This window comes from Palaemon carinicauda, chromosome 38 (assembly GCF_036898095.1).
Source record: "Palaemon carinicauda isolate YSFRI2023 chromosome 38, ASM3689809v2, whole genome shotgun sequence".
NCBI classification, from domain to species: domain Eukaryota; kingdom Metazoa; phylum Arthropoda; class Malacostraca; order Decapoda; family Palaemonidae; genus Palaemon; species Palaemon carinicauda.
In genome coordinates this window covers 30,653,642-30,672,436 of record NC_090762.1, presented here as the reverse complement: position 1 = coordinate 30,672,436, position 18,795 = coordinate 30,653,642, and the positions used below count along the sequence as shown (strand labels likewise).

Below are 18,795 nucleotides of genomic sequence, written 5' to 3'. Positions count from 1 at the left end.
CCATATTTGAAAGGCTTGGAATATCGAACGATTTCGGCCAAGGACGAGAAGGTAGCTCGTTTTTGGCTAGAAAACCAAGCTGTAAAGAACATGTAGCCGTTTCAGATGAAAATCCGATGTTCCTGCTGAAGGCATGAATCTCACTGACTCTTTTAGCTGTGGCTAAGCAAACCAGGAAAAGAGTCTTTAAAGTGAGATCTTTAAAGGAGGCTGATTGTAGTGGCTCGAACCTTTCTGACATAAGGAATCTTAGTACCACGTCTAAATTCCAACCAGGTGTAGCCAAACGACGCTCCTTCGTGGTCTCAAAAGACTTAAGGAGGTCCTGTAGATCTTTGTTGTTGGAAAGATCTAAGCCTCTGTGACGGAAGACTGATGCCAACATGCTTCTGTAACCTTTGATAGTGGGAGCTGAAAGAGATCTTTCTTTCCTCAGGTATAAGAGGAAGTCAGCTATTTGGGTTACAGAGGTACTGGTCGAGGATACTGATACTGACTTGCACCAGTTTCGGAAGACTTCCCACTTCGACTGGTAGACTCTAAGAGTGGATGTCCTCCTTGCTCTAGCAATCGCCCTGGCTGCCTCCTTCGAAAAGCCTCTAGCTCTAGAGAGTCTTTCGATAGTCTGAAGGCAGTCAGACGAAGAGCGTGGAGGCCTTGGTGTACCTTCTTTACGTGTGGCTGACGGGAACGTCCACTAGCCATTGAAGTACCTCGGTGAACCATTCTCTCGCGGGCCAGAGGGGAGCAACTAACGTCAACCTTGTCCCTTCGTGAGAGGCGAACTTCTGCAGTACCTTGTTGACAATCTTGAACGGGGGGAATGCATATAGGTCTAGATGTGACCAATCCAGTAGAAAGGCATCTATATGAACTGCTGCTGGGTCCGGGATTGGTGAGCAATATATTGGGAGCCTCTTGGTCATCGAGGTTGCGAAGAGATCTATGGTAGGCTGGCCCCATGTGGCCCACAGTCTCTTGCACACATCCTTGTGTAGGGTCCATTCTGTTGGAATGATTTGTCCCTTCCGACTGAGGCAATCTGCCATGACATTCAAGTTGCCTTGGATGAACCGCGTTACTAGAGAAAGGTTTAGATCTTTTGACCAGGTGAGGAGGTCCCTTGCGATCTCGTACAACGTCATAGAATGGGTCCCTCCTTGCTTGGAGATGTACGCCAAAGCCGTGGTGTTGTCCGAGTTCACCTCCACCACTTTGCCTTGAAGGAGGGACTTGAAGCTTTTCAAGGCCAGATGAACTGCCAGTAGCTCCTTGCAGTTGATATGTAACGTTCTTTGACTCGAGTTCCAAGTTCCCGAGCATTCCCGACCGTCTAATGTCGCACCCCAGCCCGTGTCCGATGCGTCCAAGAAGAGAACGTGGTTGGGAGTCTGAACAGCCAGGGGCAGACCCTCTCTGAGGCTGATACTGTCCTTCCACCAAGTCAGGGACGACTTCATCTTCTCGGAAATGGGGATCGAGACCGCTTCTAGCGTCTTGTCCTTTTTCCAGTAAACAGCTAGGTGAAATTGAAGGGGACGGAGGTGTAGTCTTCCTAACGAAACGAACTGTTCCAGGGATGATAGTGTCCCTATCAGACTCATCCACTGTCTGACTGAACATCGTTCCTTCTTCAGCATGTTCTGGATGCATACCTGGGCTTGACTTATTCTGGGGGCCGACGGAAAAGCCCGAAAAGCTTGACTGTGAATCTCCATCCCTAAATACACAATAGTTTGGGATGGGACCACTTGAGACTTTTCCATATTGACCAGGAGACCCAATTCCTTGATCAGATCTAGAGTCCACTTTAGATTCTCCAGACAGCGACGACTGGAAGAAGCTCTTAGAAGCCAGTCGTCCAAATAGAGGGAGGCTCTGATGTCCGCTAAATGAAGGAATTTGGCTATATTCTTCATCAGCCTCGTAAACACAAGAGGAGCTGTGCTTAGGCCAAAGCACAGGGCTTGAAATTGGTAGACAACCTTTTCGTAAACGAATCTCAGAAAAGGTTGGGAGTCTGGGTGGATGGGGACGTGAAAGTATGCGTCCCTTAGGTCTAAAGAGACCATCCAGTCTTCCTTTCTGACCGCTGCTAGAACGGACTTTGTGGTCTCCATGGCGAACGTCTGCTTTGTGACAAAGACATTCAGCGCACTGACGTCTAGCACCGGCCTCCACCCTCCTGTCTTCTTTACTACTAAGAAGAGACGGTTGTAGAAGCCCGGGGATTGATGGTCATGGACTTTGACTACCGCTCCCTTTTCTTGTAAGAGAAACACCTCCTGCTTCAAAGCTCGTCTCTTGTCTTCCTCTTTGTACCTGGGAGAGAGATCGATGGGAGACGTTGCTAGAGGGGGTTTGCGTACAAACGGGATCTTGTACCCTTCTCTGAGCAACTTCACAGATTGTGCATCTGCGCCTCTTTTCTCCCAGGTCTGCCAGAAGTTCTTGAGTCTGGCTCCCACTGCTGTCTGAAGAAGGTGGCAGTCAGACTCTGCCTTTAAAGGACTTGGTACCTTTCTTCTTCCCACGTCTCCCTTCGGCACGAGCACCTCCTCTGCTGGAGGCTCTGCCACGAAAGGGCGGAATGAATCTGGACGCTGGAGTGTCCATCCTGGGTCTTGACAAGGTAGGCAAAGGGGTGGCTTTGCGGGCAGAGGACGCAACCAGGTCATGGGTGTCCTTCTGAATCAAAGAGGCAGCAATCTCCTTAATCAAGTCCTCTGGAAAAAGGCACTTTGAGAGAGGAGTAAAAAGAAGTTCTGATCTTTGACACGGTGTTACTCCAGCTGACAGGAAAGAGCAAAGGTTCTCCCGTTTCTTGAGGACCCCGGATACAAACGAAGCCGCAAGCTCACTAGATCCGTCACGTATGGCCTTGTCCATGCAGGACATTATGAGCAAGGAAGATTCCTAGTCAGACGGGGAGATCTTCCTGCTCAAAGCTCCCAGACACCAGTCCAAAAAGTTAAAGACCTCGAAGACTCTAAATACTCCTTTCAACAGATGGTCTAGGTCCGAAGGAGACCAGCATATCTTAGAGCGTCTCATTGCTAGCCTGCGGGGAGAGTCTACCAGACTTGAGAAGTCGCCCTGGGCAGAGGCAGGAACTCCCAAGCCGAGAACTTCTCCCGTGGCATACCAGACGCTCGATCTGGAAGAGAGTTTCGCAGGGGGAAACGTAAAGGCTGTCTTCCCTAGGTTCTTTTTGGACTGCATCCAATCTCCTAAAACTCGTAAAGCTCTCTTGGACGAGTGGGCGAGGACGAGTTTCGTAAAGGCAGGCGCGGATGACTGCGTACCTAAAGCAAACTCTGACGGAGGAGATCGTGGAGCCGCAGACACAAACTGGTCCGGATACATCTCTTTGAACAGAGCAAGAACTTTTCTAAAGTCCAAAGAGGGTTGCGTGGTCTTGGGTTCGTCAAGGTCCGAATGTGGGTCATCAATGTGTGCCGCGTCGTCATCATCAGAGAGTCCATCATCCGAGAATTGAGGAGGAAGCGGCAAAGGAGTAGGAATCGGCTGGTCAGCTGAGTCCGGCAGCACGGGTGCACGCGTGACTGAACCGGACGCAACGTCATGGAACTGTTGCCCAGTCTGTGAACTGGCAACAACCATAGCAGAGCGGGGACGCATAGCGTCTACTCCAGACTGTCTAGTCTGATGTGGGCGAGCAGAGGTAACCACACTGGGTTGCGGAGGTTGACGCACCGCGTCAAAACAAAACAACTTAGACTGTTGTTGTACCTCGCGAACGTCAACGGAAGGTTCCGTGCGTCGCTGAACGTCAACATGCGGCTGGCAGGGTACACTGGAACGCATGGGTGGCGGGACTCTCACAGCTGGAGTGCGGCAGAAGGTCGCCTCAGCGTCCACAGGACGCACAACCGTGGGTGGTTGTAGGCTAGAGGTTGGTGCAGCGTCAACCTTCTCCGCACGAAAGTCCTGCATCAATGACGTTAACTGATACTGCATGGTCTGCAGCAAAGACCACTTAGGGTCTACAGGAGCAGGTGCGGCAACAGACGGTGTGACTGCCTGATGCGGTACCGCTTTGCCTCTCTTAGGAGGTGAGCAGTCGTCGGAAGACTGCAGCGAGTCCGAACTGACCCAGTGGCTACAACTGGGCCGTTGGACTTGCGCGGAAGGGACCGACTTGCGCTTAAGAGGCCGCGAGACCTTGGTCCATGGTTTCTTACGAGAAACCTCTTCCGCAGACGAGGAATAAATGGGCTCTCTCGTCTTTGTGTGGGTGGGGCGATCTTGGGTAGATACGCCCGAAACCACGGAGGGAACGTCTGTTCGCTGATTAAAGCCTCTCGAACCCTTTGGTCGTACGACATTGCTTCTCCCCTGGACTTGGGAGCTTGCAAGAGGTCCCGGACTGGGAGGACGACAGGCACGAACAGACGAACCCTCAAGCGCAACACTATCCACAACACTATCACTCACTTTATCACTACCCACTGCACTCTTACACTTCAGCTCCTTGACGTCTGCCATGAGCTGGTTACGGTCACTAGCCAAGGACTCGACTCTCTCACCCAGAGCTTGGATGGCACGCATCATATCTGCCATCGAAGGTTCTTGAGTGCTAGAAGGGGGATCAGGAGCAACCACTACAGGGGAAGGAATAGGTTGTGGGGCATGAGGAGAGGAAAATTCAACAGAGCGAGATGAACTTCTCCTGACTCTATCTCTCTCTAGCCTACGTGTATATTTCTGGAATTCGATAAAATCGAATTCCGAAAGCCCAACGCATTCCTCACATCGATCTTCCAATTGACAGGTTTTATCCCGACAATTGGAACAAACGGTGTGAGGATCGATAGAGGCCTTCGGAAGATGCCTTGAACAGTCCCTAGCATTACACTTCCTGAATTTAGGGACTTGAGAAAGGTCAGCCATTTTGAATTAGTCAAAGGGGAATTCAAAAACTATCCAAAGTCATCAACAAATAATCCGATATCAACAAAAGAATGCAAGGATGTATTGAAGATAAAGCCTGCAAAGCGAAAGCTCAAAACTAGAAACGTGTACTTCACCAAAAAGTTGTGAAAACCAATCCAGTTAGCAACAGCGAATTTAGTAGGTATTGCCGGTGGCACGACAGAGAGAAAATTGAGTTCTGTGTTTACATTGAGTACTGAGTACCTGCACGACAGATGGCGCTGTTGTAGTACACCCCCTACCTGCATAGCGATCGCTGGCGGATTTTGAACGTAGAGTTTTCTGTCGAGCAGCAGAGCTGCAGCTTATATAATCACCGGCTAAGTTTAATATTGAAAAAACATTTTTAAAAATTGTTTTTTTTTTAATCAATACGGTTTGATGTTGAAACTAATGTAAGGTCGACTAAAATTGTGCAACCATTTTCTTTATTGTGCATTTAATATCTAAAGATGACCGCCAAACTTGGAACTGATGTATGCAGAGGTAGTAGGTTGGCCAAGGCACCAGCCACCCATTGAGATACTACCATTAGAGAGTTATGGGATCCTTGGACTGGTCAGGCTACTACATTTGATCTTTTTCCTTGGTTACAGTTCATTTTTCCTTTGCCTACACATTCACCAAATAGTCTGGCCTCTTCTTTACACATTCTCCAATGTCCTCATACACTTGACAACACAGATTAATAAACAATTTTTCTTCACCCAAGGGGTTACTGCACTGTAATTGCTCAGTAGCCACTTTCCTTGGAAGCAGCTCTTCTAGGAGAGAAGACACTCCAAAATCAAATCACTGTTCTCTGGTCTTGGGTAGTGCCATCGCCTCTGTACCATGGTCTTCCATTGTCTTTGGATGGAGTTCTCTTGCTTGTGGGTAGACTCGGGCACACTATTCTATCTTATTTCTCTTCCTCTTGTTTTGTTAAAAGTTTTTATAGTTCATGTAGGAAATATTTTGATATTGTTACTGTTCTTAAAATATTTAATTTTCCCTTGTTTCCTTTCCTTACTGTGCTATTTTCCTTGTTGGAGCCCCTGGGCTTATAAAATCCTGCATTTCCAACTAAGGTTGTAGCTTAGCAAGTAATAATAATAATAATAATAATAATAATAATAATGATAATAATAATACAGTATTCTCCTCTGTCCCCATACACCTGACAACACTGAGATCAACAAACAACTCTTTTTTGCTCAAGGGGTTAACTACTGTACTGTATTGTTCAGTGGCTACTTTCCTCTTGGTAAGGGTAAAAGAGACTCTTTAGCTATGGTAAGAAGCTCTTTTTGGTGAAGGCCACTCCAAAATCAAACCATTGTTCCCTAGTCCTGGGTCGTGCCATAGCCTCTGTACCATGGTCTTCCACTGTGGGTAGAGTTCTGTTGCTTGAGGGTACACTTGGGCACACTATTCTATCTTATTTCTCTTCCTCTTGTTTTGTTCAAGTTTTTATAGTTTATATATGAAAGATTTATTTAATTTTGTTCCTGTACATAAAATGTTTTATTTATTTCCTTTTTTTATTTCCTCACTGGGCTATTTTCCTTGTTGGAGCCCTTGGGCTTCTAGCATCTTGCTCTTCCAACTAGTGTTATAGCTTAGCAAGTAATAATAATAACAATAATAATAAACGTAAACAGGGATATTACAGTATATATACATATATACTGTACTGTACAGTATATATTCAAATATATATATATATATATATATATATATATATATATATATATATATATATATATATATATATATATATATATATATATATATATATATATATATATATATATATCATCCTCCCTTTTATATCTTTCAACTTATCTTCCCAATTCCCTTACCTTTTCTTGTTCCAGTTTTCACAAATAGAAAGTCTAGCAATGTGGCTAAATGGTTTGATCGAATAACATAAATGGTAATTGGGTATGCATGTAGCTCTGTGTAAAGCAGCATCATTGTAAATTTTACACTTTTTTGTACTGTGTATTGCCTTCTTTACATAAAAACACTGATGATGTACTTTATTGACAGTAGCATATGCTGTGTAGAGGAAAATGACCATGGGGACCCATCAGGGTAGTCTAGTTATTTGTTATGTTAAATCTAGTTTCATTCCTGTATGTCAATACTAAACCAGTATATATTAAGTGAATTTAACACAGCGCTTCGACTACATGGTTGAAATTCTGTTTTGCCATTGTATCTTAATGAATCTGCATCTCAATTTATTTGACAAAACTAAAAATAAAAGACTTAAAAATACAGTATAATGAAATGATAATTAAAAGCACAAGTCACAAAAAATTTGCTGATTTTTCTTTGGACCATTGGTTTATCTTCCTTGAATGTCTTACAGTCTTTCAACTTTCAATCTCCCTGCAAAGACGACAACTGAATTATGTGAAGTATGTATATGTGGCAGTTTAGACTATTTCAAACGTAATAATACTGTACTATAACAAAGATGGCAGCTGATAAAGGATAGGTAAGAGTAAAATTAGATAAAGATGTCACTGTAAGGTTTGTGAATATTTTTAATCTAGGAAGTAAAACATTCAGTACATCTTAATGATAATTTTGAATTTTCATTCGTAGAATTGTATAGAGTAATTACAATTGACAATACTGCTTAAAACTTTTGGATAATTCTAAGGCTCTTTTATTTTTTTTGCAATATTATGGCTTCTATTATTCAGATGTATGTTTAACCCATCTATTTACCGTTTCAGCATTAGAAAACAATATTTATCAGACACGGAAGTAATAATATTAAACTTATAGGAAATAAAGATGTAAACTGACATTGACAAAAGCAACAGCACCAAAGTAAGATTAGTACAATACTAAAAATGTCAATAGTTTCTTCATTATATTACAGTACTGTATAGAAATAGCCTTGCACTGTAAATCTAGTAATTAATGACATTGCTGAAAATCAGGGTATATTACTGTTTGCAGTAGTTTCTAGATGTTGGACTTTGGCACCAATACTGAGCATGTTTTTCCATTTACTTTAGCGTATGATATTAAAATTTGTTTCCTTACTTTTAGTACTAAAGAAGAATCATCTATCATTAACTTACTGTCTAACCCATCCTTTCATAGTTTGAAATTTATTACTGTATTTCAGGTTGAAATTAAGTTTGTTTCAACTCTAGATAATTGACGATTCTTAACTGGATTCATATGTAGAGTATTGCAGCATGACTTTAGAATGTTCTCTTTGGATTGGTTGTTGTGGCATTTTGCATATTCTGGTATTCTGTATTTGTATTCCTTTAAGGCATCTTATATATCTAACCCTCTACACATAATCTTGAAGCAATTCTCTGTACTAAAAGGAACTTCTAAGGTATTTTATCTTTCTTACTTACTTTTATGAATGTATATTACTATGTTGCCATGTGGTTTATTCCACAAAATAAAGATAAATGAGATACAATGAGATGCACATTCCACTAAATGATTTACGAATGGCTTTTCGACAATTTAAAAAAAAAAATATTCCCATATAAAGATTAGAACATTTGTCATAATATAAAAAGTATGACCTCCCTCACTCTGTATAGTCCTGTTTACAATGGTAAAAGGGTCAATATCTGATATCAAAATGGTTTCTATCAATCATTTCTACTTGCCATACTGATGGTCAATATTTCAAAAGTAATTCATGCAATTGCCCCATTTTAGTTGATTAGTATTGTATACTCTTAATTAAACAAACAATTCATTTATCTTCATTATATCTCCTTTTATATTACATTATTCAATTTCTTCTAAATTTCTGTAATCCACTGACATAGGTAGGCCTGAAACTAGAAGCATAATGGAAAAACCTCTTGTTATTTTTCTTTTGACTTAATTCCATAACTTTGCAGTTTACTATCATAACTATGGTATGTTATTAATTTCATAGACATTAGTTTTGGATCAGCTATTTGTTTTGAGCTGTATGCATCCATAACACATTAGCACTTGCACATACACATTGAGATATACATAGAAAAATATAATTAATTTACGGACATTTTATTGCATCTTAGCCCATCTATCTCCATTCAGAGCCTGGTAAGAAATATGATCACCACTGTTAAACAATTTAACAGATGAGTTTCTTGAGAAGTTATTTAATGTTTGTGGTTAAGTTCCCTTCCTAAGCTGTATCTCAGAACAGTATGCTTGTAAAGCACTGTATACTTTTTAATACAGAACTTATCATTAATGAATGCTTAGTTTACATATCTCAGCTACACCCTGTTGTAGAGTATATTGTATATATTGCAAATCTAATACCAGTATCTAATACAGTATGTAGATTATAATGTGAATGTCTTCTATTGCTTTATACATGTGCTGTACATAAGAGTCAGCAAAAACAAACCATGACTTCAAAATATAAAAAATGTTCTATTATTAAATTCTCTTACATAAGGTAATACACAAACAACCAAAAACCCCTCTATATTATAAAGTGCTCTTTTCCCTGGTCATAATGCTTTCATACAAAACTCATTAAAGATTGGTGAAACCTCCTTGTCTAAAAGAGCCTCTTGTCTCCCCAGCCAAGCATTGTAATACTTTTTGGCTGGTTTCGGGAAATTTTTGGTTCAGTGCCTTCTCTTCCCCAAGTCTTACAACTTTTCATTGTTCTTTAATTTTAGCTTTTCATTATTATTATTATTATTCTGAAAAAATACAGTACAGTACAGTGAACCCTCGCTACTTCGCGGTTCGACAATCGCGGATTCACCACTTCGCGGGTTTTTTCCATAACCCATATATATATATACATATCGCGGATTTTCCGGAAAATTCGAAAATACCGCGAAATCTGAAGACAACCAAATACGATATTTTGTTACCTGTAATTCCATTAATACTGTAATTAGTAATATCTGTTCTTACTGATTGTTCATTGCATTACATATGATATATAATTCAGCACAGAAAGAAATAAAACACGAAAAGAGAATGTGATCATACGATAATTCAGTACTGTATACAGTACGTAGTAAAATTAAATCGAACATGAAACGCAAATCAGATGCAGTCATACCATATTAGAATGGTGTAAGGCTGCTGTTGGCTACTACTGTACTACAAATGTAATGGATGTGCTTCTTTTCCATAAATCTTTTGTATGTATACGTACGTAGTACTGCATCCAATAATATTCTTTGTTGCAAAAATCACATTTCGAATAAGCGTACGAGAGAGAGAGAGAGAGAGAGAGAGAGAGAGAGAGAGAGAGAGAGAGAGAGAGAGAGAGAGAGAGAGAGGCGTAAAATAGCGTACGTAAAGCAGTATTATTATTATTGTTATTATTATTATTATTGTTGTTGTTGTTAATAAAATTATTATTGTTATTATTATTATCATTATTATTATTACAGTACTGTACTGTATTATTATTAATATTTATTATTATTACGGTATTTACTTAATCTACGTACGTTCGGTATGTGCGGGGCATCTTCTATGAGTTGGTAACCTACGCATCATAGTACTGTAAGACGGGTTGTGATTGGTTCAAGCGCTGATAGATGACGAATCAGAACTCAAGTTTCGTTATCTAGCCTGTGATTGGTGTTTTGCCATCATCTCCTACCCGCAGCATCTAAGTTCTCGCGGGGCTGGATCGTCCACTCTCTGTTACCGCGTATCGCTGAGTAGACGTTCTTAAGTTTGTGAATCTGTGCTGTGTGCGACTTTTTTAAGTTGAACTTTTTGTTACTGTAAATCCTACTGTAATGGCTCCCAAGCGTTCTGCTTCTCTTAAGGCTGGTAGTGAGCCTAAACGCCACCGAAGGATGATGACGATAGCTGAGAAGGTTACGCTTCTCGACATGTTAAAAGATGGTAGAAGTTACGCGGCCGCTGGCCGCCATTTTGGCATCAACGAATCTACTGTTCGCTATATCAAGAAGGACGAGGCGAACATTAGAAAGATGGCTACAATCACCTTTAGCAGATCAGCGAAGCGAGTCGTTACAACGCGTAATAAAACGATCGTACGCATGGAAGGTGCTTTAGCTGTGTGGATTGCCGACTGCCGGAAGAAGAACATAGCGTTGGATACGAACACCATCCAAACAAAGGCTTTGAGCTTATATGAGAATTTTGCTGCAAAGGAACCTAAAGACGACGACGGCAACCATGCTGAAGATGATGATGATGCCGATGATCCTCAACCAGGGACATCCACTGATTCCCAGCCTCAGAAACGTTTTTCCGCCAGCAAAGGATGGTTCGCGAAGTTTCAGAAACGCTTCGCCCTGAAAAGCGTTTCCCTGCATGGGGAGTCTGCTTCCGCTGACACTGCCGCTGCTGAAACTTACGTGAACCAGACGTTCAAGAATATTATCGCCGAAGGTGGATACAAGCCGGAACAAGTCTTTAATATGGATGAGACCGGCTTGTTTTGGAAGAGAATGCCGTCGTGAACTTTCCTGTTCAAAGAGGAAGCCAAAGCCTCTGGCTTTAAAGCATTCAAGGATCGCGTTACCCTCGTGATGTGTGGCAATGCTGCTGGATTTTTGCTAAAGCCGGGGCTTATTTATAAGTCGAAAAATCCTCGCGCTTTGAAAAATAAAAATAAGAATCTCCTTCCCGTGTACTGGATGCATAATCAAAAAGCATGGATTACGAAGATGCTGACCTCCAACTGGTTCCATCAGTGTTTTATCCCGCAAGTCAGCAAATATCTCTTAGAGAAGGGCTTGCCATTCAAGATCCTTCTCCTTATGGATAACGCTGGTGGACACGCAACTGACCTGTCGCATGAGGGCATTCAGGTTGAGTTCCTGCCACCCAACACCACGTCATTAATTCAACCGATGGACCAGGGGGTTATCAGGGCGTTCAAGGCCCTCTACACGAAGAACACCTTGGCGGACCTCGTTGCGTGTGTGGATGCTGCCCAAGATGATGAGGATGAAGATTTTAACTTGAAGGCGTACTGGCGGCAGTACACCATAGCCACGTGCTTGCAGAATATTCAGAAGGCACTTCAAGAGATGAAACCTGCAACCGTGAATGCGAGCTGGAAGAAGTTGTGGCCCGAGATTGTTTACGACGACAAGGGATTTACTCCGTCGGAAATCCAACACTCTGCAATACGCAAATCTGTGCAGTTGGCTGCCATAATTGGAGGTGATGGGTTTGGCGACATGACGACTGAAGACGTCGACGAGTTGTTGGACTGCCATTCCCAGCCCCTAACTGACACAGACCTCGAAGACCTGACGAAATCGGCAAGCGAAGAAGAGAGTGAAACCCAGGAAGAGACCCAAGAAAATGTCAAAGAAACGGGCTTAACATTAGAACGGCTTGCCAAGGCCTGCAACCATGCGAAGGAGTTGAAAGAAATGTTGCAAGAGTGGGACGAGGATATGGTTCGCTCGATGCAATTCTGCAACAAGATCGATGAAGACATGACTCCCTACAAAATGCTCTTGGATCGAAAAAAGAAGCAGCGGCAACAACTTCCGATCACAATGTTCTTCCAGCCTCGCAAAAAAGAGCCAGTTCCTCCTGCTAGTACGCCTTCGGAAGAAATTGAAGAAGTTTCCCAGGAAGAAGTTGAAGAGGTGTCCCAGGAAAAGACACCTCCGTCTGAAGAGACGTAAAATACTACCTGGCTGCACAGTAGAACACATCATCAGCTTCATCATCATCATTTCTACTGTGCAGCAAATTCATCGCCATCATCATTCAAGTTTTTCTTCAACTTCTTTCGTGGTGAGTACAGTAACAATCTTTATTTTTTACTTTAATATTCTTACTGTACATTCTAAAACTGTATTTGTGCCTGTTTTATAGTTTAGTACTGTACGTACTGTATGCATTAAGTTAAAGGGAAGGTTTTAAAAGTCTACATGTTGTAACCTATCATATTTTTTTTTGTTTAAAATTTACATTTACGTACATAAAACAATCTCTCTCTCTCTCTCTCTCTCTCTCTCTCTCTCTCTCTCTCTCTCTCTCTCTCTCTCTCTCTCTCTCTCGTAAATTGATTTTTTATGTTTAAAATTTACATTTACTGTACGTACGTAAAACAATCTCTCTCTCTCTCTCTCTCTCTCTCTCTCTCTCTCTCTCTCTCTCTCTCTCTCTCTCTCTCTCGTAAATTGTTTTCCTGCTTTGCTACGTACAATACTGTATGTGCTGTACAGTACTGTATGATTTTATATAGATACGGTAAATTATATTTGTAAGGTAACATATTTTGTAAATGCTTTTACTGTAAATACTGTACTGTATCATTATTTATCACTATCATCATGCGCGTTAAATGCCTTGTTTGTTCTGAGCGTGGTTGTTTACTGAGCGTACAGTACTTTATGACGCCGTCGTTTCAGGCGGCGTCATAAAGAAAAACATTTCATTTGGAAGTCCTAAGAAAAATACGTAAACTAAAACATTGGTAATAAAAAAATCAACATACAGTACTGTATAATCAATATAATCGATGCAAAAACTAACCTATACATATATGTGTACACTAAATGAGTTTGTTTCTTCATTATGATTAGAGATGAACGTAAACAAAACATTGGTTGCCATTTTTTATCGTGCTTTTTAGTTGTTTAGGAAACGCATGATATAAAATCGCCTTTAATATTTGTGCCTGTTTTAGTTTAGGGTGCTGTAGTACATGCATTAAGTGTTCTGTACATTAAAGGGTGGTTTGTTAACAGTACTACGTACAAGGGAAGGTTTTAAAAGTCCGAATACTGTATACATGTTAAATAAATAGGTAAATATGATATCACTACTTCGCGGATTTTCACCTATCGCGGCCGCGTCTGGAACCTATCTACCGCGATAAACGAGGGTTCACTGTATTTAAATCTGGTTTATGGAATATATATTTTTTTCTAAGTTTGGGTCAACAGTTTGATGTGATGGTGAAGTGTTGTGTTTGGCTGATATCTCAAACTTTGCCTTTCACCCTTTTCACATTTCACTCAAAAATAAATCCTGACTCGGTTGCCTTATTAAACTACAGTAATGTGCAGTCTTAGTAATCATTTAATATTTTAGTCCTATCTATCTTTTAACCATAACCTCTTATTTTAGCTAGAATTTTGTTGATCACTATTTCCACTTAATACTTTGGCAGTAGTAATAGCCCAGCATCTAAGAAACAATTTTGTTTTAGTTAAAGAACAACGCATTTTCACTGAAAATCTAAAAGCCATGAATAAAGAATCTTTTAAATACACTAACTTCTTGAAACTTCCATAAACTACAGCACTGAATACTGTATTACTACTTTACAGATCAATTAAAGGATTCTCAAACTATATTCCAAAATTATAAATGAAATTGTAGTGGTGAACTTTACTATGTGTTTCATGTAGCTTTACAAAATTCTAATTGCCTTTGAAGATTTTGTAATCATCATTTAATCTAAGGAAGACTTGTAGCTATGAAATGTAAGCTTTTAATGGTTTTGCCCTCATTAATTTCCGCCATGGACTGTAAATATAATAGACACAATAAAGAACAATGTGAATATCTTCTCACTGAAAGCTGCGGTCACGAAGTGAAATTTTAAATTCATCAATGTACAGCTACAGCCCATTTCTAATTTCTCTTTTCCTAGCAGCTAATAATGACTATAACCTTGGTGTTTAATTATATTTAGTTAGAATCTTTGTTTCACAGGCACCTATAATATATGTATATTTTATTCAAAAAACATGTCTCCCGGTTGCAGTTTGTATCTTTTACCAAATGTTTCTAACCTTCTCAAATTATATAATTTAATATATTGTTGAGTGCATTTCCTCAACAGTTACAAGCAGCCGTTCCCCGCAAACAAAGTTGGGAAAGCACCTACAGGGACTCATCGGAGGTGTGGGAGGAGCTGATCTTGCTCACGGTATCTATAGACTTCAAGTGGAAGGCAAGGATGGTGGTGTCTTCATAATATTCATTGGAAATGGTAAAGTTAATAAATTAGTTGTAATCTTTTAATTCTTATTTAAACTTGCAGATCTGTTAATCTTAAGATATTTCTCCCCATAATTATTGTATGTCCTATTTTTCTATAATATTTACAGTATCGAATTCCTGTGATAATCTAATCTCTTTTTTAAATAATTTTTTTATTGATTACGTTTTCATATTAGTAACCTTTGTATATGTATTCAACATAAATTCTAAACCTTTGTATATATATATATATATATATATATATATATATATATATATATATATATATATATATATATATATATATATATATATATATATATATATATATATATATATATATATCTAATTTGAATTTTTTAAAAATTTCATTTATTTAAATTTAATTCAAAATTTTTATTTATTTATTCGGATTGAATTTTTTTTATTTATTTGGACTGAATTCAAAACCATTGTATATTTATTCAGACTGAAATCAAAACCTTTATATATGTATTCAGTAAAAGTTCATAACATTTTTATACCGGTATTTCTTAAACAGAAATTCATAACCTTTGTATACATAACAGGAATCCATAACCTTTTATATATATTCAACAGAAATTCATAACCTTTTTTATACCTATTCAACAGGAGTGCGTCAGGTCGTGGAAGGTGATCTTCCCAAAATAACCCCTGATGTGGCTGTTACCATTTCCAAGAATGACCTCATGGCCATTTTTGATGGGACGCTGGCTCCGCTACAAGCCTACCTTTCGGGTCATCTGACAGTGCAAGGTAATGTCCAGATGCTCATGGGTCTAGAATCTCTACGTCATGGAACAACCAAAGAAGACATATTTGTAGTTTAGACATGACATGTATTTGCAAAAGAAGAGAATATTGAATGTTACCCCTTTTTAGGGAGTACAAGTCTATATTACCCCATTATTATGTCAAGATTAACATATTAGTTCACAATCTTGATACAGTACAGCAGTCTTATGGGTTACATAGATATTTCGCAAAATTATAACTCATGATGTGTCATTACTGTGAAATGTAAGCCATCTGTCAAAGTGTTGGCTTTAATCTCTAGAAGACTAAGTAACTTGAAAAATGAGCTTCAATATGATTTGAATTTCTGTTTTTCAGTTACTGTACTGTTTTGGTACATACTTGTGGAATTTGCTTCCCTGATTCTGTTGATAGTTTATGTAACATTTACTGTATGTTATCATTATACACAGTTATTTATCAAATAGTACTCTCAGTAATTTACTTTAAAAAAAAACTATTAACTATCATAGAGTATCTGCTTTTCAGCATATATAAAAGCTGTGAAACACTGTAATTCTAAGACTAGAGGATTGTTACAGTATTTTAAACTTTCTTTTGAGTCATTATTATTAAGTTTCTAATTAAATTTCATAGCTGCTTTGAAGTTACCTCCTTTCCTTGTTACTTTCTAGAGTACTAAATACAATTTTTTAATAGATAATCAGGATTCTAATCCTTGGCGTGCACTAGCAAAAAAAAAAAAAAAAAAAGTGTTGTAAAAGCTGAAACACAAGTCTGCTTTAGTGAAAGAATATATTAATTCTCTATGATAATTTCAGTAACTTCATTTTGATTGAAAAGTTGATGGAATGGATTCCTGGAGTTCAAAGTTGAAAGTAGTACTATAAATAATTCTAATACTGTTGTTGACATGCAAGGTATTGCAACTCTAAAAGGTGTTCTTAAAGTTGTTAGAATGTCAGTCAGACAAAAATATTTTTAATGTGACTAGAAGTAGGTAGAACTGGAGTAAATATTTCAGTGACTGCTATATACGATATTGATTTACATTTTAAAGTTCCAATTTAGAGTAGATTTATGTAAACATATATTTACCCCTCCCCACCATTCTTCATGTTTCTATACAAATTTTAATCATTCAGTATATCATGGGCAAATATTATAGCAAAGAAGTGCTCTAAATTTCAGATACTGTGCAATTGGTATCTTTATTTTTTTAATACAAGAAATTGTTAATTATTGGCTTTGATGTTTGCTGTACAAGAATGAATCTTGATTGTTACTGAGGTTAATTACTGAAGATGTAATGAAATACAATTAGAAATAGTGAAGTACTATATGTGAATTTTAGAAACAAATGCCCTGTTGTACAGTTACACAGAGCTATGGGTAATGCAGTAAGAGCAGAAATGGAGATTTTTTAAATACTAAAAAATATATAACTTTCCTCTTAATCTTGTCAAAACTAATTTGCATTTGGTACGATTTATTTTTTATTCAAAAGCTATCTGTTCTCTACATAGTTTATTTCTTGTAATGCAACTTTTAAAATTACTTATTCTTAAATGAGGATATATATTTTAAGTTGCTGTCATAGCAAATCATCCCATGACATTTCTTAAATTTAACTGATAACTATTCCAGCTGTTCTGTATCGTCTTTTTGACAGGGCGTACGTGAGAATATACGTAATCTCATTTGGTGGGTAATTAAAAACAACAGTATCAAATGATTATGACAGTATGTCCAATTCTGTTTAATGCTCACTGTTTGTGTACATTTTGTACAGTAATAAAATATACACCTGATATTTCTAAATGCTGGAATTTGAGAATTCCAATTCATATTATCTAAGCACAGAAACTGTGTAAAGTAACTTATGACTGCTCATCAAGTGAATTTGAATTCAGGATTTCTTTGAAACATATCAGTGATGCAGGAGATTAAACTAAAAGTTCCTCTTATAAACCGCATAATATTACTATGGTGCAGATATCTATGGCTATCTTAGGATACGTCCCTGATTATATACGATATCTTCGGATAGTCCGTTTCCGGGGGTTGGAACCCCATGATACCTGACGGTAATTCTCTTGTAATATCAATCGTAGAAATATTATACTGTAGAAAGTTGCCAGAAGGAACTTCCATCAGGACGACATGGCTATCTCACCCAAAAATAGATTTAACCTACGTCAAAATCTCTTTTATACTTTTAGATTTCTTTGTCTTTCGTTAGACTCATAATTTTTTTTTTAATCATTAGTCTTGGTAAGAATTGAATTATACAGTAAAGTTAAGTTTTCTAATATCTTTTGAGTTAAAATTATGAGATTAGGATGTAAAAGAGATATTTATCAAAGCTTCAGTTTAGTATATTGCATATTACATTTAAATTTGGACATAAAAACAGGAATATATTTCCTTTGTTTGAGATGCTGTAATTTAAAATGTACACGTTGGATTTTAAGTATTATTATCAACATTTATTAAGAAGAAAAATATTACTATTCCAATGGTTTAAACAGATTTGTTAATACTAGAGGCTGGTGAACCTCCTAAGAAGGCTTTACTAAAATAATTTGGAAATCATAATGGGAACTGAAAGGAAATGTTATTTTTGTAAATGGTTTCATAAAGTTACAAAATGAACATATCTTGAAAATTAAATATTCTAATATTCTAACAAATCCACAAATTTCAACCAGCTAGCTTGTTTTGAAAACTTTGACCTACCTGTCACACTTCATTTTTCAAGTCAGCGCAGTTGAACAGGTAATGCCACAATATAATTGATAACAAGAGCGGCAAATGAATCAACAAGTTTTTTGGAAATGCAGTTTTAGATGATATTTTGGTAATTAAATGCTATATACTGCACTGTACTATATGTACTGTATTATAATGTAATAGTTTTGGAGCATTTTCAATAATGTAAATTCAAATGGCTTTTGTTGATAATGTTTTTCAAACTTTTAATTCAGAATATTGCTCAAACCATACTATATTGTTGACTATAAGTGTTTTCACTCAAAATATTTATTTGTAGGCTAATTGACTTATTATGATTAAAAAATACACAATTGGAAGATTTTGTAACATGTCTTCCTATTC

At 38.3% G+C, this 18,795-nt stretch overlaps 1 protein-coding gene across 4 annotated transcripts in view; it reads left to right on the top strand.

The window, feature by feature from the left end:
* Nucleotides 1-17,649, top strand: part of LOC137630519 (stomatin-like protein 1) — a 122,533-nt gene extending 104,884 nt beyond the window's left edge. For all 4 annotated transcript variants that reach the window (XM_068362032.1, XM_068362033.1, XM_068362031.1 and 1 more), the window contains 2 exons: nt 14,762-14,911; nt 15,535-17,649. In XM_068362032.1, coding sequence (XP_068218133.1) covers nt 14,762-14,911; nt 15,535-15,752 — 368 coding nt within the window. In that variant the 3' untranslated portion in view covers nt 15,753-17,649. The remainder of the gene's footprint in view (nt 1-14,761; nt 14,912-15,534) is intronic.
* Nucleotides 17,650-18,795: the final 1,146 nt, after the last annotated feature.